Source organism: Tauraco erythrolophus, chromosome 5 (genome assembly GCF_009769465.1).
Source record: "Tauraco erythrolophus isolate bTauEry1 chromosome 5, bTauEry1.pri, whole genome shotgun sequence".
In the NCBI taxonomy this organism is placed as follows: domain Eukaryota; kingdom Metazoa; phylum Chordata; class Aves; order Musophagiformes; family Musophagidae; genus Tauraco; species Tauraco erythrolophus.
Window position 1 is genome coordinate 19,226,719 of NC_141469.1, and position 26,002 is coordinate 19,252,720.

General features: G+C 40.0%; 1 protein-coding gene across 1 annotated transcript in view; it reads right to left on the reverse strand.

Moving 5' to 3' along the window:
- PTPN13 (protein tyrosine phosphatase non-receptor type 13) overlaps positions 1-26,002 on the reverse strand; it is a 105,788-nt gene that overhangs the window by 39,111 nt on the left and 40,675 nt on the right. The window contains exons 7-16 of the mRNA XM_086611358.1: positions 16,009-16,104; positions 14,081-14,180; positions 7,287-7,506; positions 5,705-5,779; positions 5,422-5,596; positions 4,226-4,379; positions 3,932-4,070; positions 3,487-3,639; positions 1,912-2,094; positions 568-730 (exon numbers count right to left, since the gene is read on the reverse strand). Coding sequence (XP_086467484.1) covers positions 568-730; positions 1,912-2,094; positions 3,487-3,639; positions 3,932-4,070; positions 4,226-4,379; positions 5,422-5,596; positions 5,705-5,779; positions 7,287-7,506; positions 14,081-14,180; positions 16,009-16,104 — 1,458 coding nt within the window. The remainder of the gene's footprint in view (positions 1-567; positions 731-1,911; positions 2,095-3,486; positions 3,640-3,931; positions 4,071-4,225; positions 4,380-5,421; positions 5,597-5,704; positions 5,780-7,286; positions 7,507-14,080; positions 14,181-16,008; positions 16,105-26,002) is intronic.

Consider the following 26,002-nt stretch of genomic DNA (forward strand, 5'->3'; position numbering starts at 1 on the left):
ATTATGCACATAAATTAGATGGCAATTCTGAAGAAAACTGACTAGCATCAGTGTTGTTTCTTACTAGGTCCACCAAACATGAAGTGGAACAAAGACAGCTACACCCAAAGCTTACAGATGCAGCATCATGAAATGCTCCCTATTGTAGTGTGATCATGTGAGGGATGATCACAATTTATTGTATCTGTAATTCCACATTATCAAACCAATTCATTTCACATTAAGCAAAAGGTAAAAACCCTATTGAAATATCCTCAAGTTCTTTCTGAAAAAAGCCAAGAGTCACTAATTAAATGGGAAAGCACTCTCAGTGACCTCTTCTTAGATTTCTTTTATTTTAGAGGAGCTGCTGTGTGCCAGCCCTGTGATCTGCCAACTCTTTTCTTCCTCCCCCTTAAACAAAACATAAACAAAGCCAGTAGATTCTCTTTATAGTACAAACCCTCCAAATGTAGAGCTACACGTATGTAGCACTCAGCAGCATTACCGAAGCTCAAGTTAAGTTTTTCTCCTTACAAAAAGACAAATATATTGCTGTTAAAAACAACACAGCATTACAGTCCTTACCGATGTCCTGAGTGTCTTGGTTGCTCTGCCTGGTTCTCATCTGTAGTTGGAACTTATGCTGGGAAGAGCAGAGATGCAAAAGGTACTGGCAAGTCTTACTATTGTCAGTCTGAAATGAATGCTTGATACCATCTGACGTGTTCTGCAAAGTTATTTTCTTCTTCTACACAATGGAGAAAGAAGAAAGTTGGAGATAATAATTTCTTTTAGCCTACAAAGAATTTTGTATTTGCTTGTGCACAGTTACAGCATTCAAACTTTCCTGAAGCAAACTGCACTGATGGAAGAGATTTCTGTTAAATCGGGGGTTGAAAGTAATTTGAGATTTACAAAGCAGCACTTTAAAGCTAATTCTGGGTTATCTGAGATGGTACTTTATTATTATTCAATTTGCCTCTGTTACTGTTAGTGTTGACTAATGACAACCAGTACCATTACATTTTGCAGGATGGATTTTTCAAAAGCCTCCAAGAAAGTCACAGGGGTGCTGCCACTCAAGAGAAAAAGAACTAGATGCCCATCTAATAATGAAATCTATCAGTTATTGTTCCAGGTCTTAAATTTATCTTTTCAGTAATTTTTAAACTTCAGTTTACCAATTCTAGTTAGATCATATCACAGATGAAACAGACTGTAGCTTTTCAAGAAGGTACCAGAGTTAGAAGTACTGTTTTCAATACCTGTAGAAAGGTAGGCATTTCAAGCTCAACACCTCATTAAAAACTGACACATGCCTACCGGGTTATGGTGTACCCACTAAAGTTGGCTGGTATTGCCCAGATTGAGTGTCAGCCCCTGTCACCCATTATTGTCTAACCTAACTACTCTTGGAAATATAACAATTTAAAAGCAACACGGGTGCATCTTCCAGTTACACCGAGTACCGGTGTTTGCCAGCACCCAGTCCTCTAATACAAAATTCTCACTCTAGTGCTCCTTCACTGTCCGTTTCCCACATGGCAGCATGGGCAGAGCTTCTCCCCATGCTAAGAGTAGCCCTTGATTTATCTTCATAATAACTCTCTCCTTAGAAGATAAGGAAGCTACATTTCACATCAATAGAGATCTACCAAAACACAGGTGCTAAACTCTTTCCTGAGGCTGGAACCTCAGCAGCATAGAATGCTAGCTAATAAGAAAAAAAAAGAAAAGAAAAAAATCTTTAAAACATCAAAACTCCTACTTCAATCCCATAATACGACACAGCTCAGCAACACAAACTGTAGATAGATCACACTGCAAACCAGCAGCTTAGTTTGCAAAAATAACCAACGCATAAAACCAGTATCTGAACATACAAATACAGAGATGTACACACAGACAGAGGAAAAGAGACTGACTTACACTAAAGGATATTTTCTTTGTCTCTCTCCAAGGGAAGCGTAGTACAGGTGTGCGGGCACCGTTGTGAACTTCAAAAATAACAACTCCTTTGGAGCACACTCCCAGAAGGATACCTGTTTGGGATCTCTTCTCGGGCAACACATGATGAAGATGAACTCCATATTCTGTGAGCCTCTGACACAACTGTATGGATCAATGCAATGAAACTTCTAAGAATGTGAAGTTAAGGCTATTACAAGTTTTTTATACTTCTATATAAATATTATACCTATAAATAAATATTTTAATATATGCATATATAGGTATATATGGATTTTAGGAAGGAATATTCCTCTCTGCTTGGTGATTCCACTTAATACGGTTTACAGATGTTAGAACAGGGACACACCAGCTGCTCTAGAGTGTTGTAAGTCTTGGTAGTACCTCTTGGCCTGCCAAACACTACAGCAAATGAACTTAGCATTTATTAAAATCAAATGACGAAAGCGTGGATCAAGAACGTCTGTGAGTAAATCAAACTCGCACAAACCAACTGTTGGCAAAAAAACAAAACTATCCAGATGCCCTTGCTGTTGACACATTTCTGAAACACAGAATTAGATTAACACTGCAGTTCTGTGATCACATTAAGGCATCGTAATTGCCAAAAGACACCATTTCACTCACTTTGAACTCCCAGTCATTCATTCCTGCTGTCTCTCCAGTACTGGTGTAAGAGACTGATGTAATGAATCAAATGAGGGAATCCAACTTCTCTCCCCACCCCCAGTCAGACTAGGTTTAGCTACGATCAAGTCCCCCACTCTTGTTCTCTGTGGTTAAGTCACAAGAACGCTTCTGCCAAACGAGCAACAGCCTCAGAAAGGGCAAAGACAGCAGAATGCCTGTTCCATCACCAGTCAGAGAGGCTGTGCAGCTAGAGTGTGACTGTGGAATTACAGTGTAATGGTTACCCAGTGTGCCAGCAGCAAACCGGCACCCCTGCACTCATCTGCAGACATTTTATCAAGGCAGGACCTGATGACTACCTCATGAGCAACTGCACCAAACCCCATAATGACATTTCTTAATGGGTCCTTTCAGAATAAACCAAATATATCTGTGATTACAGTTTTCCTATCATCTTATGTAGTACCTACACAAGGAAGTCTGCTTGGTAACACTTCTGGCTTGCTTCATACCAAGCACGATAAACAGTATTAGCTGTAACAAAACTTTTCATAATTTAAATCTATTTTTTTTTCTCAACAGAATGAACAAAGGATGTAGAGAATGCAGGGTGTGCTGCCTCATAACCATAGCTTCCTTTAGAGTAAACACAAAGATCAACAGTTGCTTTAAACTAGTTTGAGCTAAAGCAGGAAGAGTATTGATTGGAAAAAAAGTGAAAGAACTTCCTTCCCATCCATTACAATTTCTTTTCACTTTTGAGAAGACCTTTTCAGCTTTCTCCCTTTCAGCATTATTCAGAACCTGAACTGTATTCCTGTGCTTTTGCTTGAAGTCCACACGCCCATGTCCCCACAAGGAATTTCTCAAGCTACAGATTAAGGAAGCAAACTGCTGCCCACTTACCTTCAAAAATTCTAACTCTGTCTCTTTTTCAGATGCACCTACGTAAGCACTATGCAATTTTGGCAGCTCTTCCTTGATGTAGGACACATCTAGTTTCTCCATCACTCTAGCCGGGACATAGTGTTCTAGTCTGAAATATGACATGCCATGCACCTAGAACAGAAAACATTTTTGTGATGGCATCTCCATATACAACTCCATGAGCACGAATGAAGCATAAACATGGTTCAACATGAGATGGTTCAACACCCAGATCTTGAACTAGATTCTGCAATAGCCCTCTGCTAGACTAAAAGAAAACTTGCCCACAGAAAAAACTGCCAACAGCATATCAGCTGAGCTATCAGTCCAGGGCAGAGTTGTGAAGCGTGTGTGGCAGCTCGCAGTCCATTCGTTAATTAAGCAGTAAGAATGCGGTTTCTCCAAGGTGAAAGTGATAGTGTACCTCTGCTTGGTAATCTCCATACTCAGCTTGGAGAGCTAGGGATGCTAATAATAAGGCTGTCTCATCATCACAGTGCATCCTGTCTTCCAAGATGTCCTTCCGCAACTGAAGATAATACTGGTGACAGGTCAGCGTATGCCTAGAACAGGAGAACAACACAAAAAACACAAAGAAATCCCACACCATCTTTGGTACTCTTCCTGTTATAGGATATTTCCAGTATTTGATTAATACCCAATTTCTGTCCATAAATTTAGGGCTTAAGGGGTCAAAAAAAAATTTTCATACACTCACTGTATAAGACTGACATCATCCACATAAAACTTTATGCGAAAAAACAGAGTGAAGTTGACAGGGGGCTTGTTCTTTTTCTTCGGTTCTTCTTTCCATCCTTCTGGAGCTACTTTACTTAGCTTGATGTCAGGATCAACGAAGAAAAATTCATTGTCTGCCATGAATGTTGAACGGAAGCACATGGATAAAAACATTAAAATCAAATATTTTCTCCAGCTGGAGGATAAAGCCCAGATTTACAATTCTGAAATTTGGTTTTGAATAGCAAGGCTTTCTGTTGACTAACAATGGCTTATGAGCACAATAGCTATTAAAGGGAACACTGAATAAGGGCAGAAGAAATAATTTTAGTTATCCTGAAGATAGTAGTGGGGGAAAAAAGAAAAGTTACCTTCTGTGATAGCTACAAAATAAGACCTAGGACTTCTTTAAAATTTCAAATTTCTTATCCCATAGGAAATCCAAAAATCTGTCATTCCTTCCCTCCCTTAGTACTTCTGCCCCATTTACACTCCTGCAAAATGTTTTCAAGGCTTTCTAATTACCAGGAGATTGCCATGGGGAGAATAAGCTCTTGGACTGCCAAGGGCTTCTATCTCGCACCAATATTCTGAGTGCTACAATTCTGCAACAGCCTGAGAGATATGCCAACAGGAAACTAGGGTCTGAACACATCAGTTCTGCCACAGTGACCTTCTACCCATTAGGAGAAAAAGAAAAACAAAAAAAAGTCCAACTTCTACTCTGCTCTAAAAGTGAAAAATTAACAGCTCAGGAGCAATTATTTTTTTTCTTAAGGCAACTCCCTCTACACAAGGGGCCTTCCTATGCATCCCAATGCACCTGCCTCCAGGAGAGCCTGCAACATTGCCTAGGGCATAACAACAAAACCAAAGCCCCTTCATGTCCTCTGAGGGGTGCTGGTCAGAGCAAAGGCAACAAACAGAAGAGAAGAAACTCAGCAACCAAAGGAAGAAGGCTGCCCAAGACCAGCTGCCATTACTCAGGCAAACGTAGAATTTTATTGTGCAAAGTTATTCTCCATCGAGGAATGTACTTTGCCTCAATAAAAGAGAGCATAACTCAAAGAAAATGCTTTGTAGATGCCAGACAGCTTCTGCTTATGTTTTCTCAACACCATGTGGTTAATTCTTCTTATTCTGTACCTGGCAACTACATCGAATCATTATTCTTACCTCTTAAAGTAGCCAATCCAAACAAGTGATGCTCCACCAAGCCAATATGGGCAACGACCATATCAAAGACATCTTTACATATCGTTTTGGTATCACAGGTCAGCTCCAGCTTCTGCCCACTGAGAAGCATCACATTTACTTTTCGCCTGGTGTCATCATTCTTCCCTTTCTTAGTCTGTGTTTTGTGAAATAAAACATCCCAACATTGACACTTGTGATACAGGCACATTTGTTGGTTTAACATACCTCCCTGTCAGTCATTGCCGAATAGTCCCTTTCTTACCAAGATAGACTTTGGGAGATCCAAGGAAACGAATGGTTCAATCGTCATTTTCACGAACTCGGGGCCAAAGAAATTCTGCAAATCACAAGAGTATGAATGAACACTGTGTTGCTAGAAGAACAGACTGAGGTACAGTTAACTCCTGCCCTGCAAATGTCAAAAAGGAATGAAAGGCTGAAAGGAAAAAATTGTACTGAATTCCTCCCAAGAGCTGATAAGTCTGAAGAACCTGGTTTTGCCAGCATGCGTGCCAGATACCACTGGCAAGCTACAGTGTTGGTGACATTATTACCGTGCATATTTTCTTTCCTTTGCTGGGCAAAAAGCCAACACTCTAATTTTATTTGTCTTCCTTTAAAATACAGGGTGTGGGTTGCATATTGGGACCATCTGGGCTTCTCTCAGTAAGCAACTGCCCAATATTACTAAGGTTTTCCTCATTGGTCGCAATTCCGCCTTGACAAACCTCTGCCTGGGACACACAAGTCTCATCTCCTGAAGACTGAAATGTTTCAGCCTAATTCTATCTGCTTGGTTCAAGTAGAGATCCTGGCCAATTTCTATCTGCCCGTAGACAAAAAAAACGTTCTACTAATTCAGTCTGTAAATTATAGGAGGTTACCTGTCCAAAGTGTAAAAGGAAGCCCTCTGCACAATACCCACTTCAATACCATATTAAAAAAAAGTGGCCCAAGATTTACTTTTTAAGGGAAAACCTTCATTGGCTACTGCCTACTACCTACTGTGTACTATATGTAAAACATCTGCACATAAACCTCTTAAGGGCTGGGGAGGAACCAACCTGGCTTGTTAAAGCCGACATGAACTAACTGGTCAGAATACTATGGACTGGAGACAGATACAGGAACTATTACCCTGGCTTAGGACAGCAAATTCACCTAAGCCTTGTTTCAAGTTTTCCTGTCCTTAAAAAACATTTAAATAATAAACCCATTCAATTGACTGAAAGCAGCAGAGGGCACCAAGTCATCATCTCTTTTAAACATCATCCACTCTATTTACCTATACCTCTGTCTCCCTCTTTCTCTGTAATCTTATATTTCATCCACATACCAAGACAGCTAGGAAAGGAAAGGAGATTTTTCACAGTGATTCAGGGTGAACACAAGGGCCAAAGGAATCCTCTCTGCCTTTCTTTACCTTCCCAACTTGTTCTTTTAATAATCTTTGATGCTGGTGAGACACATCCATGTTCCACCAAGAAAAATAAATGCAAATCAAAGTGGTTGAAAACACCACAGAATACAGGAAAAAACTACACCTTACCTTTGTTACAATGCTATATTGTTTAATCGATGCCATCTTTAGTCAAGGCTCGCTGTCTATGTTAACATCTCTTGATACTGCTTTAGGCTACATAGCCACTAATGCCACAAACCTCTGCATTTTACCCTGTAAGAGCAGGTCTTTCCTATCAGGGCAAAACCAAACGCTTCGTATTTAATCTATTGATGACTGTTTATTAAAAGACCCAGTTCATGAATCCCACATACTAGAGTTTCAGTCAAGACACTGCTCTGTTTCAATGAAAATACGAGTTCACCTGAGATCAGGGCATTACCCTCAGTTTTCTTTGTGTCATGGCTGTTTCCAGGGCTATTTCTCTCAGAGGATCTCTGGTGATGTCAAGCATTGACGACCTAATTGCATCTCCTGGGTAGAGGTTAGGCCGGGACTGCCTGAGAGCCATTCTAGCTTGCAATTGCATCATTTCTTCTTCCTGACGCTTTAACATCACTTCTTGACTTATTAGATTGGCTTCAAATGGTGCTTCATGTTGCCTGCGGTATAGTCAGAGGAGATGACAAGACATCAGTAGGTATGCCTAATAAATCCTGCTGCTTTAAGCACTTACCTAAGTGGAAACCCAGAACACAGAAACCAGTTATCAAATACTACATTAAACACAACATTTATTCAGTAGCCAGTAGGTTAGCGCTCTACCGCAACCCACAATGTAGAAAACGAGCAAACATGCCAAGTTTCTACAACTGCCTGTCATTTATCCATATGAAAACAAAGGCTCAGCTGCAGTCTAAAAAATACTTGACACTACAAACCCAGTGAATCAGTACAAAACAGGAGGAAGAATATTCATGCTTTGAAAAATATCTTAATTTCTCTGTTCAAGCAGGGACTGTGAAAAAGGCATGCTCAAAAACATGCTGTTAAAGAAAAAACTAAAACAATAGTGTACTTTTTATATGAGCAAATATTACTCCAATCACTTTCTCTATAGCAATTCTTTATGAACTCTTTGCGCAACTCTTATTTATTCCCTACTGTTATTTACCAACATCCTATAGGCTAAATTATTCTAAATATCATACTCTAATGTTTTCATCATCTTATTTTGCTGAAAAAAAAAATTACTCTCTCCTTTTAAATTTCTAAGAATGGCTTGGTTGATACACAGTCACTAAAAAAAAAAAAAAGAAATTAATAATCCGAAGGAAAAAAAAAAAAGAAAAAAGAAACAAAAAACCCCATCAGTATTTCTGAAAAACACAGCAACCTATCCTCCAGTTCGTTTCTCAACAAGTATGGATCCCAAATGTCCTACCAATTTTATTCTCTATGGAAGGAAAGAAATCCATGTCCCATTTTAGGTGAACAAAAGCCATTTTTTATTTGAAAATCAGGAGGAAATGCAAAGAAGGAAGAAATCCAACAAAAATAAAACTAAACTTCCCTGTGTCCCACACTTACAGAAAAACACCTTTAAACCTCAAACTAAATATAAAACAATCAAACCTTCTTCAGAAATCCTAAACCAAGAAAACCCAACGTTCTCTCTCTGTTAACATAATTACACAGAGGCAATTTTTAAACACAAATGAACAAGGGAAACTACCAAGACTTTCATCCACCAAAAAACACCAGCAATTCTAAGCTAAGTGTTAGTTTAGAAGGTATGATGGAGTAATGAAAAACATGGAAGAGGAAAGAAAGTGTTTTGAAGCCTGCATATCATTGCACTGAAGTTCAGGAATACAAACAAATGCAGAGTTAGTCCTGCACTGACATTGATGTACAGCCTTTGTAGTAAAAGGTAATCTACAGACTTCTAAAGACAATAAATTTATATACCTACTTTTTAAAAGGACCTAAAGGACCAGTTGTCAATGATAATTGGTGGACATAATTTCATTTTTTTCTTTGTCTTTTTACAGCAAGGTTTCTAATGAATGCCACCAGTGCGAAGAGTGCACTGCAATCTCTTAATTCTTTCTAATACTAAAGTTTCGTTGGTTATCATGAGAGTCCAAACAACAAAACGCCATTAACGTGTCCCACACTGAGCAAAACAATGCTGAAGTTCCTCAAATGGAATTTCGGGGAAGATATAGAGTAGTTACAGAAAGCTGTACTAACGTGAGCCCATTATCCTTTCCATTGTGCAGGGCTTTCAGAGCATCACTTCCCTTCTCCCTCCTCTGTTCCTTTCTGCAACAGAGCTAGTAACGTGCACCTCAAAGAACCAAGTAATGAGACAAGGCCTCAGACCTGCAAAGACTTGTGCCATGCTTAGCTTTACAGCAAGAGGAAGCTTATTGAGATTGACATATGTGGGAACATTCACAATGAATTAGCTTAAATACACCCACCAGCACCCTTCAGATCAAGGTCTGAGGATGGGCTCTGAAATAAAGCAAACCCAAACACTTTCTGAACATAAATATCTATGAATTGTCAAAGATGATATGAAAAAGATAGACGTGTTGCAACTGGCTGTATTTGAAAACATTTGCTAATGTGAAAACTCCTACTGCAGAAAAAAATCTTGTCTTTTTAATAACAGCTCTGTGCAATAGAAGCAATCATAAGTTACTGTGTAAAGTATTATCATTATATTGGTTTATCATCTTCATTGACATGTATTAGTTTCTCTGAAAACTGGGATGGGCATGGGGTGTCCAGGGAGAAAACTCAAAAACCTAATGGTTTAAAAATTTTCCTAACTTAGTATATAAGCCCTGTCAGCAACCAGAAATCAGCACACTTCAGCATCCCGGGTCAGTAAAACTAACTCGGTGTCGGTGAGGCTGTCCATTTTCTACGGAGGGTAGAAGCATGATTCACTCTCTATGTTCCAAGACAAGGAACGCAGCCCATTCCACAGAAAAGGAGACGCTGTTGACAGATACAGGTAGAGTTCTTCCATGAAGTTCAGAACATGCAAGTATAATAACTCCAACGACAACAAAAAAACCAACAAATTACATTCCTGACAGATAACATCATAAAAGTGTGTTTCCTATGGTACTCAGGAGACAAGTACTTGGCTGCTACTCTGTATTTTCATCAATGTCTGACAGCAAACCAGAACCTCACAGTTACTTATTAACCTGGAGACTGTAGGGGAGCAGTCACCTGGAAGATTGACTCCTATAAAAGAGGGAAGTGAATTAACTTCTCATCTAGTGTACTTACCAAGAAATTAGCAGGTACTGGGTCAGAGAAGGAAGCTGGAAGAAGGGAAGCAGGTAGGCATTCTCTAATGATTAGTGCAGTGGAAAGGTCAGGAATAGATTGAGAAAGACGAATGCCTTTTGGTAAGGTAGGAAGGATATGGAAATGAAACCTAGTGGAAGGAAAAGGCAACAGAAGGAAGAGATCCGTGTCAGTTGCTGCTCCTAGAGAGAAAAAGGAAGAAATAGTAAAGGAAGGGGGAAAAAAAAGGACAAAATAAAGGACAAAAATAAGGAATAAAAGAAGCAAAGAGGAAACACAGCACAAGCATCCATTGCCACGAGGAAAGCATTCCAAGTTTAAAGGATAACAACAGCCACAGACCATGAGAACAGAAGGCCAGCCTGCCCAAACAGCACAAGTTATGCTGGCTGATAACTGAACTGCTTCACTGTTTTTTTCTCAATACTGGCAGCAGACTCCCTCAAATCCAAATCCCCCTATTTGACTTATAACTCAGTTTTAGGAGGATAATTCAGTGGATAATTAAGCAGACTGCCTCTAAGGACATGCCACAGGAGCAGTAAATTTAATATGTACTGAAGTACAGGGGGTGCCTCTGAACACAGAGACAAACAGTGACACATGCTGCCAAGTGCTGATGTGACTGAAGTAATGGATTAAATTCCATATACTTCCCCAAACCCTGAAATCAAACAACCAGCCAAAAAAACGTAAACACTGAGAATCTGCTCTTTGGAACTACTTGTTATCGAGAGTTTTACTTTGAGAGCTTATGTTTCTGAAGTCATAAAAGACACGGTCTTCTGTAACACAGGACATTTTAAAGCAGCATCATACAATGTTCTGCATAAAAATATGAAGTTACTTTCTTAGAAATCTCCCTGCTTAACTAGCTACCATCTTTGATGGTATTCCTTTTTACAGTTGTTTGCACTGGAAAGTTTTAACAGCTGTTGGAGAAAGACAGAGAGAGAGAGAGAGCACACACTATTTTCTATTCAGCTCACACAATTAACACAGGTATTATGTAAGTCTTGTTTTAGGACCAAATTCTGCTTGTGGCTGCTTTCTTGTTTCTCAATGGGTCTACGAAAAAAGTCAGTAAAACTAGTTTTCAGGAGTTCAGCCTCATTCTTCCATCTTGGATATACTTACCAGTCTGGTACTTAGATAAACGGGGGAAAAAAAGGCTTTTTGATCTTATGAAAATGAGGGAACAATTAAGAAAATTAGTAAAGAACTACCTGTGGTACCCTACCACGATATTTTTGTGCAGAGTGGTATCTTCTAGCAAAGGCACAGAGGGGAGGCCAAGCAGAAACAGGAGATTCAAAAAAAATACTAAGCCTTGAAGTAAGACTGTAGAGTCATAGAACCATAGAATGGTTAGGGTTGGAAGGGACCTCAAAGATCATCGAGTTCCAACTCCCCTGCCATGGGCAGGGAAACCCTCCACTACACCAGGTTGCTCAAAGCCTCATCCAACCTGGCCTTGAACACTTCCAGGGACGGGGCATCCACAACTTCTCTGGGCAACCGGTTCCAGTACCTCACCACCCTCAATGTAAAGAATTTCTTTCTTATATCTAACCTAAATCTGCCCTCTTTCAGTTTAAATCTATTGCCCCTTGTCTTATCACTACGCACCCTTGTGTAAAGTCACATACATGTAAAATTCATTTCGTTGCTAAGGACAACAGGTAAGTCTATGCTGCACTTGCAGAACAATATTCTTCTTCCAGATTTCACACATATATAAACTATGTCCATTACAGGCACCAGTCTTAACAGAGCAATATAAAGTCAAATAATGTAAAACAATCCATGAGAAAGTATGTGCTGTTTTACCGCAGCATTTTCACTTGCATAATAGGCCTGATTAATTTGCAACAACATGACTCATTTACATACCATATACTGCTTTCAGTTTCTGAAACATTTTGTAAATAGAAACACAAGTTCTCTATCAGCATCTGCAAATTACTGCTGTTTCATTCTGAAGCACAGCTACAGCGTTGAACTGGAAGCCTTCCTGGGTTCCAGTCAAAGAAGAACGAAGGTTGACTTAGCAGTATTCACCAAAAAAAAACCAGCAATGGCAAATGAGCTAAGTTGTACGTTCATTCCGTACACACAGTAGTAACAGCCCACTTTGCTATTTCTGTGTGCTAAGGCAGCATAAAATGCAAAGCAGAAATTTACAGTTCTTTAACGGAGTTATGCAGAACGCGAGTCTGTAACCCGAGTCCTTGAAAACTTGCCCTAAAAGCTCACACACTAGCCAAAATCTTCTTACTTCAAAGACAGGCTAGATGTCTAAGACTGCTTGTACACTGCAGTTTAACACATACGTTCTTACATGAACAGATATCATATTCCTGCCAACAAAGCAGTGTTGACCTGGCTAGGCAACCCCTAAATACTTCTTCCCTTCAAGAAAACCCTATATATATATATGTGTGTGTATATATATGTGTTTGTGTGTGTGCATATATATATACGCGTATGTGTGTGTGTTTTCCTAAATGACTTCGCATTTTTCAGGCCAAGTGCAAGTAGTAAGAAAATCAACGCAGCTGCTCGGCAGATCTCTGGAAGCCGTACGATTTCCAAGTAATTGTTCTCTTGTTCATCTGCACTCAGATCCATTTAAGGCACACAACGCAGTGCAAGAAGCAGACGTTCATTTATTTTCACCCCCACGTTCAAGCCCTAAGCTCTAAGCCCTACTCGCTGCACATCACTCTACACATAGAGGACGTACTTGACAGCCTTGCCACATCACCTGAAACAGCTCCAACCTTCAAACACCTCTAAGTTTCTTTAATAGAATAGAGCAGGATTCCCACCCAGCATGTGCCAAAAATATATAAATATCCTAAAACATTGAGCATGGCAGCAATCTTTCTCCTGATCTACCCCACACAAAGCAAAGAGCTGCCGAGAGAAGGCTTTGTTGTTGTAATGTGGTGAGGTAAGAGAGGGAAAACAAATGTGTCTGCTTTTTTGATTTGCCCTTACTACAAAAATTATTTTAATCCTTTTGATAACATATTCCAAGGTGATTCAGTGTCTGGCAGAGACTAGAAAAAGAAAGTTTTCCATCCAAAAGGTTAAGGTCAATAAAAATTCTCAAACATTTAGAATGGAACCATTTTCAAAACCTAACAGGTAAGGCAAGGTATGCTTCTGCTGTACAAAGATGCTGTATTAAGGCAATGTACAAAGCAGAACTTATTTTTTAAAGCAATATTGATGAACAGCACTTGAAAAAATAAAACCCAAACAGATGAAATATTCAAATACACAGTACAGGAAAATAAATTTTAAAAAGCATAAATTGTTACTGAATTGGCCTGCCTAATCAAACCTGAGGTATTAAAAAAATAAATGAATAAATCCAAACACAATGACACAAAGTAAGAGTTTGCCAGAATAACCAACCAAATGTATGGCTTTTGGCTTATTTCAAAGAAATGAGTATGCTATCATTTCTTTACTAAATAAATACAAAAATATCACAAATTAATATGCAGTAACATCAAGACTTTCCAAAACTTAATTTTAGAGAAATATAATCAAAATAAAAATCAGTAAGTACTTCCAAGCAGAACATAGCCCCTGACCTTCTGACAGATACAGCAACTTGATGCAGTACAACCCAGTCTCCACTAAATATGGGAACTGCATTTGGAGTCCTAACTGGTATACTCACCTCTACACCACAGTGCATCAGGAGACTTTTACTCCAGACTGCAATATGTAACTCTGAAATGCTCTTTTCTTTCAAGTATAACACACCATTTTTTAACTTCAAACAGAAGCTGGGATGGGAGTGAAAAACTTACTTGCAGGTTTAGAATACTTTCTTTGATAAAGACAAAGCACTCCAAGACATATTGTTTTCACAGGGTTTACCTTGCCCTCTGAGAATTAGCTTGACTTGATGTGGAGATATCGTCAGCACCTGGCAAAGCACCACTGGCATCATCTCTCTTGAAACCTTCATTTCTTCTCACTAGCAAACCAAGAGACAAATTAATACCTGACTGGGCAACAAAGTACCCAGGTAATCCCGTCTAAAAATCAAGGACTTGTGAGTCATATGAGATGACTTAGAAGGAATGGCATTGTGTTCTGCACAACGCACCACAGTATTAGACAAAACAGCATTATGAAGCTGATTTCAGTTTTCAAAGCGATTTCATAGTTTCCCCCAAGGAAGACAGCTGCACTACACAAGACCTTAGAAGAAGAACACTAAGGCAGGCCTGAAAGAAACTACAATAAAAAAGTCCACACACAATTGCACAGACACCTTTCCGAGGTGACGCATTTCTTTGGCAGCCATGAGTTGAGACACATACATGGCAGACACATCATACAAAACCACTCCAGAACAGAAACAGAGCAGCTAGGTACAGTAATTATGCATCCAGTTCACAAGAAGGGAGTTAAGAAATCAGTATATATATATTCCTGAGCTCCTGTGTTTAATTTTTGTCCCTGGAATCTGACTCTCCCTTTTAATTTATCAAAAAAAATATTTTTTTTCTTTTGGCAGTATACTAACCTGCTATTCTGTTTGTAACAGTGATCTCCTTTGCTGATACATCTTCCTGAGGCAGCACCTGACATGCTGCACTTAGAGCTTGATTTTGCAAACTACTCCACTGTCATCTCTTACTGTACTCTCGATCAACAGAGCTAGCAGGAGGGCTCTTGCAGAACACATTACAGCCACGCTGACTTAGAAATAGTTCTTTTTGACAGTCATTTCACTGAGCCCAGCAATACTACTAATAGTAGGCAGAAAGCAGCTTTCTCTTGCCTGTACAAACTTAGGAGTTGTTGACTTTGGACTGACACACATAAACAGCCTGTTCTAAATGACAAGAAAATGAAGGGAAACATGTTAAAGGAGTCTTGCTACTTGGTACTGCTCCTTGGGCTTCCGCCTTAGTAAGCAGGAGGACAGACAAAGACAAGGAAGGCTGAGAGCAGGGGAGGCTGGGTTGGAATTCAGTGCATACAGAATACATACGGTTCAGCTATACTTCAGGTTCCTAACTATTGCATGCTTCCTTCATTTTCATCAGATGGTTTGTCTCCACCACTTAAACCAGTCAGCTTTGCAGGATCATTGTGTCAACTGTGCTCTCCTCTTGACTTCTTTTCACCATTCCAGCACAGCATTTCCTTCCATGCTGTGCTTCCACTGTGTAAAGAAAACCCTTCCTGCCATCTACCAGTGAACAACTCTTTGTACCATCTCCTGCTTTTCCAAGCCATTGATTTCAGAGAACTTACTTAAATTTATCATACAAACAGCCTGTACTATGCACTACTTTTGCATTTCACTGAAATCCTTGGCCTACAAATTATCAACCATTTAACCCTCAAAGTAAAATCCACTGATATAAAATAATTAATGTATGTCCATATGAAGCTTTTGTAATTTACTGTTATCGCACACTCACAACTTGATCACTTCTATGCCTCTGAAGACAGCATGTTATTTAAAACAAGCACTCCAGTAAAAAGTTAACCATTTCCAGCTTTTCCTACCAAGTTCCCTTCCAGAGTGCTAAATGTCAAACTCATCTCTGAACAGACTGCCAATTATGCTGAACTGTACACGATGTTGTAATTACATGAGATCATCTTACAACTTCATATTAGCAGTAATTATCGAGCCTCCTACTAAAGATTTAACTTCATATTTTCGGGTCTATTTTTCATCTTGAACGTTTTTCTTTTTGGGGTTTTTCATTTGTTTGTTTTTGGGTTTTGGTGGTGGTGTTTTGTGTTGTTGTTTGTTTTTTTTTTTTAAACACAGGTCTTACCTTGCCTGAAATCTGGTTCAGAAGAAATGACAGATGGACTTTCACTCGAAGTACTATAAACGTCGCTGTGGTAAGATTTGTACCTTCTCAAGGGCTCTGAAAGTTTAAATCAGGGTAACAGAAGAGTAAGAAAACAACCATTATACCGCAAAAATCAAACACAAATTAACATTTGAAATTTTCTGAAATCTTTTCAAAACATGTTTTAAACGCCTGTCCATGGCTATGGATTCTAAAAACAAGCACGCAGTGGATGCTGTGCAGGCCCATTCTGTCACTGCAGCCTGCCTGGCCTCTCCTGGCTGTCCTAACAGAGCCACCTCCTCTGAACTTCTCTCTCATCACCACTTCCATGTTAAAACTAATATTTAAAAAAACAACAACAAAACTCAAGACAAAATCCAATCCCTCCTGCAAACAAAACTGATGAAAACATTTGAGGCACACCTCTTGCGTGTAGAAAGTAACCACCAGGACTCAGTCCCTGGATCCTTCATAATGAAAAAGGAAAATATCCACAGAGACAAAACAGGAACTGGAAAACTATAATTCATTCAGCTCATCTTTGACATCCTCAAAATATGATTAACAATCAATTAATAAGCCCCTACAGGTTATTTAATTAACCAGAACAGCTAAACACATGTGATAAGAAATCGATATAGCAGTCTCAGTTCCTACTCTCAGTGGATTCTTTAAATAACACACTGGAGCAAAGGACTCCACAGAAGGCGTATGTACTTGACATTTGCAACAATCTACTACAACTTTCCTATGCACAAGCCAAACCACCACATTCTGTGCATAAAAGCAGAAAACAAAACAAAAAAAAAGTCCCCACGTTTTGGAACTACCAAGGCTTCACTGTCCAAGCGAGAGAAAACTTCAGGTGTCTTTATTTGCAGAAGGCTGTCTCTGGTGCAACTACAGTTAATGTTTTTGAAAACGAAAGTGCTGATATGGAGAAGACCTATGTAACTACTGCGAAGACATGTGCAAATCACTACAGCCAGGAATATAGAAGGCATGAAAAGATACAAGATAATGCAGCAGACCAAGGATAAAGACTACTTTGTGTTAATTTTGGACTGTTTCCAAAACCTTCCTCCTTAGAAGCCAGTATTTCCCCCATTTCTATCAGCTCACTTGTGCAGTTCCCCACTGTCCCACCAAAGACAAGATTCTTTCAGAAAACTGGAAAAAGTAAGCGAAGTCGCTGACCAACCCATGAAACCAGCTGTTCCTGCCAGCCCATCCCAGTGGCTCTGCTTAGCAGCAAAAAAACCCAGTTAATCCTAAGGACATTCCACATTACTCTCAGAAACGAGCAATACTGCTTGCACATCTGCAAACCAACCACAGTGAGATGGACAGAATTCACTGGGGGGGGGGGGGGGAGGTGGGCTTGTTTCAGTCCTTCAAAATGGCCACTTTCAGTGTTCTGGACTTTACAACAAAGAAATCTACCACCAATCTAGCAATTACCTGCCTAACGAGGGAAATAAAAACCAAGTTCAGTGGGTAGCTTCTGGAGATGTATTTTTTAAAAGCTCCCAGCCCTTTAAGTGAGGCATCAATCCAAACATGATGCTGGAGCTCCAGTACAGAAACATTTAACTGAAAACAGATCTCTCCTTTCCCAGTAGTTTTATTAGCTGTAGGTTTTTCAAATCTGCTAAACTGACTTTGAAGCAAGAGGATGGAAAGGCAACAATAAAACATAACATGAGATTTTAAACAGATTTTTTTTTTTTTTTCCGCCTCGTCAGCAGCCTGGGCTTCCTGAATTGCACACAAATTGTGGTTCCACCCTGGTTCTTCCGAGACATGAAATTTTGCAAAAAATAAATAGAAAGTGGTAAAACAGAAACAAGCAGTTATAACACCAAACAAGTGTTTATATGCGGTGGCATGATATCTGATTCTGCAGGGTGTCTACTTCTAGACTCACCCTGTTAGCAGGAGCTGGTGCCCTGCTGTAGGCCAAGGGGTAAGCTCACGAGCCAAGAAACATAAAGCAAGATTCCCAAGCACTGCTTATCTCAGTGTTTTCGCAGACCTCCACACGAGGCCCAGCTAGGTTTAAACCTATTCCCCCAGCAGAGACGGAGACGGGACCACCCTCCTTTCTTATCACATCTTTCTCCCTGAGCAAATCATACTACTTATCCCAATTAACAAAAGCAAAGGTGTTCTTGGCATCTTCTGGAGGCATTTTACAACCTTTCCACACGGGGCTGCAGCAACGACTATCAGCCTGTTCAGCTTAGGGACAAAAGTTTAAAGGCAGTTAAGAAGCTACAGCCTAAAATCCTCTAGATTCTTCCTTGCTTTGCTCAGTTTAGGAACGATGTACACAGATGTGGAACTGTTTGCTGCTGGGGCATCTTCTCTTTGGCAACCACCTTCCAGTTCTCTGCTGGCATGTACACACGTCTATGTACACCCCCTATACATGTAGCACACCTCCTCTTAACCAAACAATCTTTTCCAGGGCATGGACAGGATATGCACTGCAGACCTGTGAACATTCAATTAAATTGTAAATATTGAGCCCACTCTATGTATAACGCTTTGCAAAATTACCAAAATAATTCATGCTGTGTCCTCTCTTCCAACAAATTCTCCTCGGTTCCAACGTATCATATTAGGATTTAAATTTCAGAGAAGGCACTTGGATCCTGTCCAAGCCAAACTTCTAATTAAGAACTGGCTTCCAAAGGTCACAAAGCCCAAATTCTGGGATCAAGTTAAAGTTAAGCTTTTCATAGAGTAGCTTCAAAAATGAGGAAAAACTTCTATTCTGGCTGGCTGGGAAGGAAAGGAAAGAAGACATCAATAAAAGCTAAAAGCGACAATAAAACAACTTATCTCCCATATTTACAATTCTCCCTGGGATTTCTGAATGGCCTTGGTTTCTTGTTTTCGTTTGGTGGGGTTTTTGTGGGATTTTTTGTTTTGTTTTGTTTTTCCTTTTGGTTGATTTTTTTTTTTATTTTTTTCATGACTAAAGAGAGACTTCAGAATTGATTTAACTTCTAGAAACATCGAGCACATTGTAGCAACATTAATTCTACCCGTTACCTTTCTGAACATTTCAGTGTTTAGGTTACAGTCTCTTACAAAAAAAACTTCCAAGTCATTTCATACCTTAGTAGAAGAACGAACCTGAGTTTAAGCATAATTTGTAAGTCCATGACTAAAATGAATATATAAAACTTGCACTAATAATGTAAGTTAACACACAGTAGCACCACGATGCAGAGATAAACGAGGCATTACAACTCGAAGAATCTGTGTTTTGTGCTGCAGTCGTGCTTTTTCAAACTTCCTATCAAAGCCAGCAGAGCACAACCTAACAGGCACCTAATGCAACATAAAACAACAAACCACATTATTTACGCAAGGCAAGACATGCAAGCCCAGACAAGTAATTTACAAAAAACTTCACCTCGGCCAACTTCAACAGAAATCAGAGAACCACATTTAGCCTGGAATTCCATTATCCTGAACACATGACTCACATTAGATACACAGGGTTTCAAATACACACTACTACAGAATTATTACTGGCTGGACAGAGAAAGAAAAGGACAGAGGAGATGGCAGAGTTAAATGGGCAGTTTCATGACAGGGAGGGAGCTCTTGTTTGCTCTTTGAGGTTTATTGGTAGGTGTCTCTTATGTAATAGTGTTACCATAATACCATTTAAAACACGTTAACTGTCCTTTAGGAGATGCTGGGACTTGCTTCTTTCACAAGAGTTTTAACAATGGGTTAGAGTCACATTTACTCTTCCTTTTCCTCTTTTCATCTAAAAAAAAAAGATTTATCTTATGCAAGGCAGCATAGAGTTAACAGGAAGAACGTAGAGATCCAGAAGAAATCCCTTGTAAGGATTCATGTCCAACAAGTGCACAAAGGAAACAAGTCCATTCAGCCTTCCAGGGGAGCGGGCTCATTTTAACTTGGAAGATTTCCACCACCTGTATTCTAAATGAACAAGCTGTATGGTGCATGCAGCTCAAATCACCAGCCATCCAGGTGAGTCTCTAGAGACCCTAACAGACATCTGATGCATAGGGTCTAGAAGGATTTGAGTGACAGGAAGAAAGAGCCTTGTAAAATTGCAGAACACACACATCTGTAGGGCTAGGCTGAAAAGGAAAACAGCAAGATTAAAAATAACACCACCAGGGTCTGTTAAGAACTCAGCGTCTTCTTGTACTCAGAAAGACACCCTTCTTTTCTGGATCTGGGTCATGCCACCTAGGATAAGGTATGTAAATGGATGCAGACTGAAAGCGTGGCCAGTAAAGTTGTTTGCTTTACTTTAAGTGTTGTATCCAACTGATAATGTTATGTGTTGCCTAAAAATTAATAACCCCAGACTGCATGAGCTGCTGAAACCTCAAAGCAGATGCTACTTTGCTGTGCCATTATGGAATTGTTAGAGCTGTTTCACTACTTTACGTTACACTACGTAATTCAGAATAAAACACAGTGGCTGATGCCAGAGTACTTGTACTTTACAGAAATCCTACAAACATCTTTTTCTTTTTCCTCGAAAAGCCAAATTCTGTAGTTTCAGTAAAATTAGCAAATGAAAGTTTTCTATTTAAAACAGCATCAGTCCTTTAATATACCCTTCAGCTCCACAAATACCATTTCTGCACATTGTTCTAACTGAACCTTATCCTTACCGGCCATACCAACCACATGAGAATCCATTTTGCCACCACTGAATTTAAATCATACTTGCAGGACAATGGTGGTAAGGCATGTGTAAACTGAGCCTTAACTTGCTTCCACATGCAAACAGATACACCACTGTGGATGACTTGCACTGCCTCTGCGTAGCCTACACACGAGCTGAGCACATACAATTCAAGAGAAGAAAATATGCACACTTCATTGAATTTACAGACGTACGTTTGTAAAGCAGCTATTCCTCTTTTGCCCCAAACTTAATCTCCTATTTAACCCACTTCTACAGAAGCTCCCAAATTCACATCTCTGGGGCTTCATTTGCTGGGATAAATTTACTACCAACAGCTACCTGGTTATCTGCAGAAATTTTCCCTTATTCAAAAAAGCAGCTTCCGACTAAGAGAACTTTTAAAGTCTGGACATTTAGAGTATTCCTAAAGGTAACTCCCCATCTAAACACACACAGTTGTAATATGGAAGTTTTATAAATGGGCTCCTGATGAGTCTTCAGGGTAGTTAATGAAAACATTGTTTTGTGAGATGAATACACAGAATATTTAGGAGGCAGGAGGCAAAGATCCATCTCTAGAGAGAATATTAATGCCTCTTCTTGCTTACTGTATGAAGCAGAGAGCAATAAGCAGACCAAAAAAAAAAAAAAAAAAAAAGAGGACTTCATCATCTGGGTTTTCAGTTGAAAAAATCAAAGGTAAAAGAGAGGGGGATAAACACAACTTGAGGCTCTGGACTCATATGGCTCCCAACTGAAAAAACATTTAACAAAGGCTTAAGAATATTTCAAAAATACCTCCATTCCCCCACCCCTGGATTCAGCATTCCAAAGCTTCAACAAGGTCAGCTTTTTTGATATCCTCCCCTCCTTTTCCTCCATTTCTGCTATTTAACGCACAGCCAGCTACACTACTACTCTCAATTGGTTTTGTGCTCCTGTATTCCACCAAGGACACAGGCAATCTTTATGTCTTACTCACTTGTGCATCTCATTTACAACATCCTCGTAAGTAAAACTGCATATAAAAAAAGAAGGATGCACGTTCACTCAAGTAACACAAACCAATTCACTTTGAATTACGCACTCAAAACAAGGGAGAGGAAGCTGCCTAAGCAATTGTCGTGGGTCAGGCCGCTCTGGCAACTGGACCTCCCCCCCTCCCCCCCCCCAGTCGTTCACTCACCCTCTCCCAGCCCCAGGGATAAGGGAGAGAATTAAAGGATAAATGGGATACCCGTGGATTGAGATAACAACAATTTAATACAGATGATTTAAAACACAGTGTAGAGTCTCACCACCCCCTCTTATGCGAAGTCCGTCTCATCCCGAAGCTGCAATCCTAGACAAACACGAGGCCCCGAAATAGAGAGGGAGGGGGAGAGAGAGAGTACTCCGAGAGTGGGAGTACTGGAAGAGAGAGGGGAAAAAAAAGGCAATAGAGCAAAAGTGCAGCAAGCGCAAAAGAGCAAAAGTGGTGAAAGAGCCAAAGCACAAAAAGCCCTTCTTCCCGGCTGTCCCTCACCTTTATACTGGGCATGACGCTGCATGATATGGAATACTAATTGGCCAGTTTGGCCCTCAATCTTAAGTCCAAGTACAAATCGTAAGGAAAGTCGTGGACCCCTTGTCCCAGCCATGCTCCCCCCTTATCCTGTTGTGCTCCTGCACACTGGCAAGAACACGGCAGCTGAACAGTCCTTGAGACCTCAGTGCCAACTACAAACATCAGCGTGCTATCAACGTTCTTCTCAGAGCGAGCCTCTGAGTAAAACCAAAACACAGAGCTCTTCTAGCTGCTAAACAGAAGAGCTAACTCTGTCCCAGCTAAAACCAGGACAGCAATTAAAAGTGAGAGATTTGTACAAGGCTACTGTCTCACAGCCTTGTCCCTTACTATAGTGCCACCAAAGGCAGGCCTGAGATACAAAAACTGAAGCGTGTTTACACTTCTTAACTCTCAGAAGATACAATCAGTTTTGTGGAGAAGGCAAAAAAAGCTCAGAGCAAGGGAGAACCGATGACGCTTTCACACTTCTGAGAAGAAATGCAGGCTTGCAAAATGTAATAGTAGAATATTATTTTCTCTCTGAAATGGGACACTATCAGCTGGTGCCAAGTAACAATTTCCAAGTTTCAAAAGAACAACAAAACCAAGATAGGCTCTCCTGGTACAGATAAACTGCCTGAGTTTAACACCTAACAACTTCACAACTCTAAACAATTCTGCCTAAGCTCACAAAACCTACATAACAAAACCAAGAATGAACAGTAACATCAGAGATGCAGAACTTACTCTCCCATCTCTTGGCAAGATTAACACATATTATTGGAGCCTGCTCTTAGTGGTCAGAACTGGCTACACCTGAAGTAAAATAGCAGTCTCTTTCCCTTCCCCTTCCCTTTATCTGGCTAAGGACCTAATTATAAACAATTATCTTTAGTATACTAAAGATACCTGAAACTATACAGCAGAATAACGTCTAAACCAGCAAGCTGATGAGCAAGGCACTGTCTTTGGAAGGCTTGTGAGGCTAAATCCAAGATGTTCTGACTGCACATTATAGTGCAGTTCAGATGGTCTGCAGCTCCCTACAAACTACTGTAATTAAGCTCTGTCATTCTTTCCACTATAAACTCCAGTTTTCAGGAGTTTATAATTTGGATTGTAAAAACTCGTTCTGAGTGAAAGCTTAGCATACCAGAGCCTGTGCATGAGAACATTTTCTTTTTCCAAGACAGTCAGTTCCTTAAAGTTTTATGAACAACAAAAAAGTTTGCCAGCTTAACCCAAAACAAGTTAAAGAAGAAATAATCCACGTCACTTAAAACTTCCCTCCTCAAACTACAAAGGAACTTATCTGGCCAAGTTTAACCCGCAGAGAATCCAATGCCACTTCACAGTTCAAAAACTGGAACCAACGTACAGCTGAAAGCAGAGGCTTTACTAAAATGTACACAGACTTAACTGTAACCTAGACCCGGACTCAACCAAATGGAAAACATCCCCAAACCTACCAAACAGAGCAGATTGTGCTCTCTCTACTAAACACAACCACCAACCCTGTTCCCATTACTCCTTCCCCGTTCCTCCCACCCAAGCTCCACAGAACTCTTATTCCTGACTACACAAGCTTTCCAAATACCTTATTTTCTTTCTCCATCTTCCTTTCAGTGCCCCTCCGTCATGCTGGGTCCCACACAGGGAAAGAGAAGTACTTGCTGCCATTTTCTGTGGACCTCTTTCCACTGTTTCTAGTTGTTGCCTACCTGTCTGCTATGTGTCTACCAGCTGTAGGCAGTAAGACACAATTGCATCAAGGCCTGCCCAAGAAACTGCCACCACCACCTTTATCGAGACAGGTGACGTATTTTACCACAGTTTTCCATGCAGTTGCTGATATCTCTCAGCTAGGCTTGCTTTACATCAGAAGAGCAATTCCACACACACTTGATAATGCCTGACATTTGGAAATAACTGTCTACCCACTTCAGTGCTTGAAAATGACATACAATAGTAATGCACACAAAAATTACAGACTGTGTTTTTCATTTCTTTAAGAGATGAAACCAGCAACAGTCTCTTCTTATGAAATATCTTAAGGACTTGTCTGTTGTAAACAAGATGTGAGATAAGGAATAGTAAAACATATAGAACAAAAAAGGAAATGGAAAGGGGAAAAATCTTAATAGATTAGCAGACTTTATGTATCAAGGCTTTTATGAATCTGCTCGTTAGGCAGAACAGAATACTTTCAGTCAGGCTTCTCAAGCCCAGTGAAACACAACAGCAACTAACTCCTGTGTCCCATCCATCTTACTAACATATTCCTTTAAACTGGCTCTCATTAAAAATTCACCTTCACAACTAGGTTCTGGCCCAAAACTTTTCAGGGAGTTAACTGACAAAAAAAAAAAACCCAGCCTGAAATAAAACAGCAGAGCACACACTCCTAACTTCAATTCAACACTGAAACATACCTCTTTCCTCTGCAGAAAGTAGGAAACTTAGGACGAGAACTTTGAAACCTAGCTGTCTGTTGAGAAAGCATCTTCATTTTTTTCTAGCAAGTAATGACTATGAATTCAGAAGGATGGGCAGTGAGTCATTAGCTATTGCCTCAATTTTCCTTATACAGATTTGTCACTCAGCTCCTGTGACTACTAAGCCCCAGTTCCCCGTTTACTTTGCCTGCACTTTCACCCATTCCTTTCATGAACGGAGTAGTTTCACACATCTGAACTATTTCAATTTGCAAGGCATAGGCACGTTATGTTTTCTTCCATCTCTCAATCTGTTTGAATGAGAATGATAAAACTCTTGCTCATCAATGGGTTTGGCTAAGCTTTTGGTTTTGCTGTTGTGCAACACAAACCTGCACAAAGCTGCACTCCTGAACAACAGAGCTATTGAGCTTTCCCAATGCAGGGCGTGGCCTTCACTAAACTGTCATCTGCCTATCTCCAAAGATCCAAGTTGACTCATATACTTGAGATGATCTCCTTCAATTTCAGACTCTTAAACCAAAGCCCAACCAACTTTCCCTGTACCTCATCAGACATCTCGGTAGATAACGACAGATGGTGAACTTCTATTCAGATAAACAATGGTATCTCCACAGTACTACTTCCATCTATGTTCAATCCTCCACATTATAATGTAACCCTCATCAGAAGATATGAAGTCGATAGCACAAAAAAACCTCCAGCTGTCTTGTCTGTACAACTTGTACAGAAATCACAGTAGCTGCCATTTCAGTAGCAATCCTTCGTTCTGGAGTGCAAGGCTCACATGCACAGGAGACAAAGAACCGGCTTTCCATGCTAACTGCAATATAAGCATCTCCTGAGATGGCCCCAGGGGGCACCAACAGGCAGTTTTAGAAATTCAACCTTGGTAAAAGGCTTTATCGTCCTTACTAAGGGGGTGTTTACACCTCAGTGAAGGAAAAAGAGGCAAACATTTTTTTCACAGAGTTATTTCTGTCACACAGGCAGCCATGAGCATACAACCGTGTGGATTTTAAACGCACCTGAATAAATGACTGAGCCAGCTCTGCACATATAGCTCTTCTACCATGTACCTGAGATGACCAAGTTATGCTTTCCGGCCTATCACAAGCAAGATCCAACTCTGCTCTCAGTTCCTCTCTGTCCCAAATTTACAACCCCTGAAAATGACGTCACGTTTTCAAAGCAAAAAGAATATGCGGCTCCCCTTGTAGGGCTCTGCATAAAGACCGTTTTATAAGTTTCCACAGAACAAATACAAAG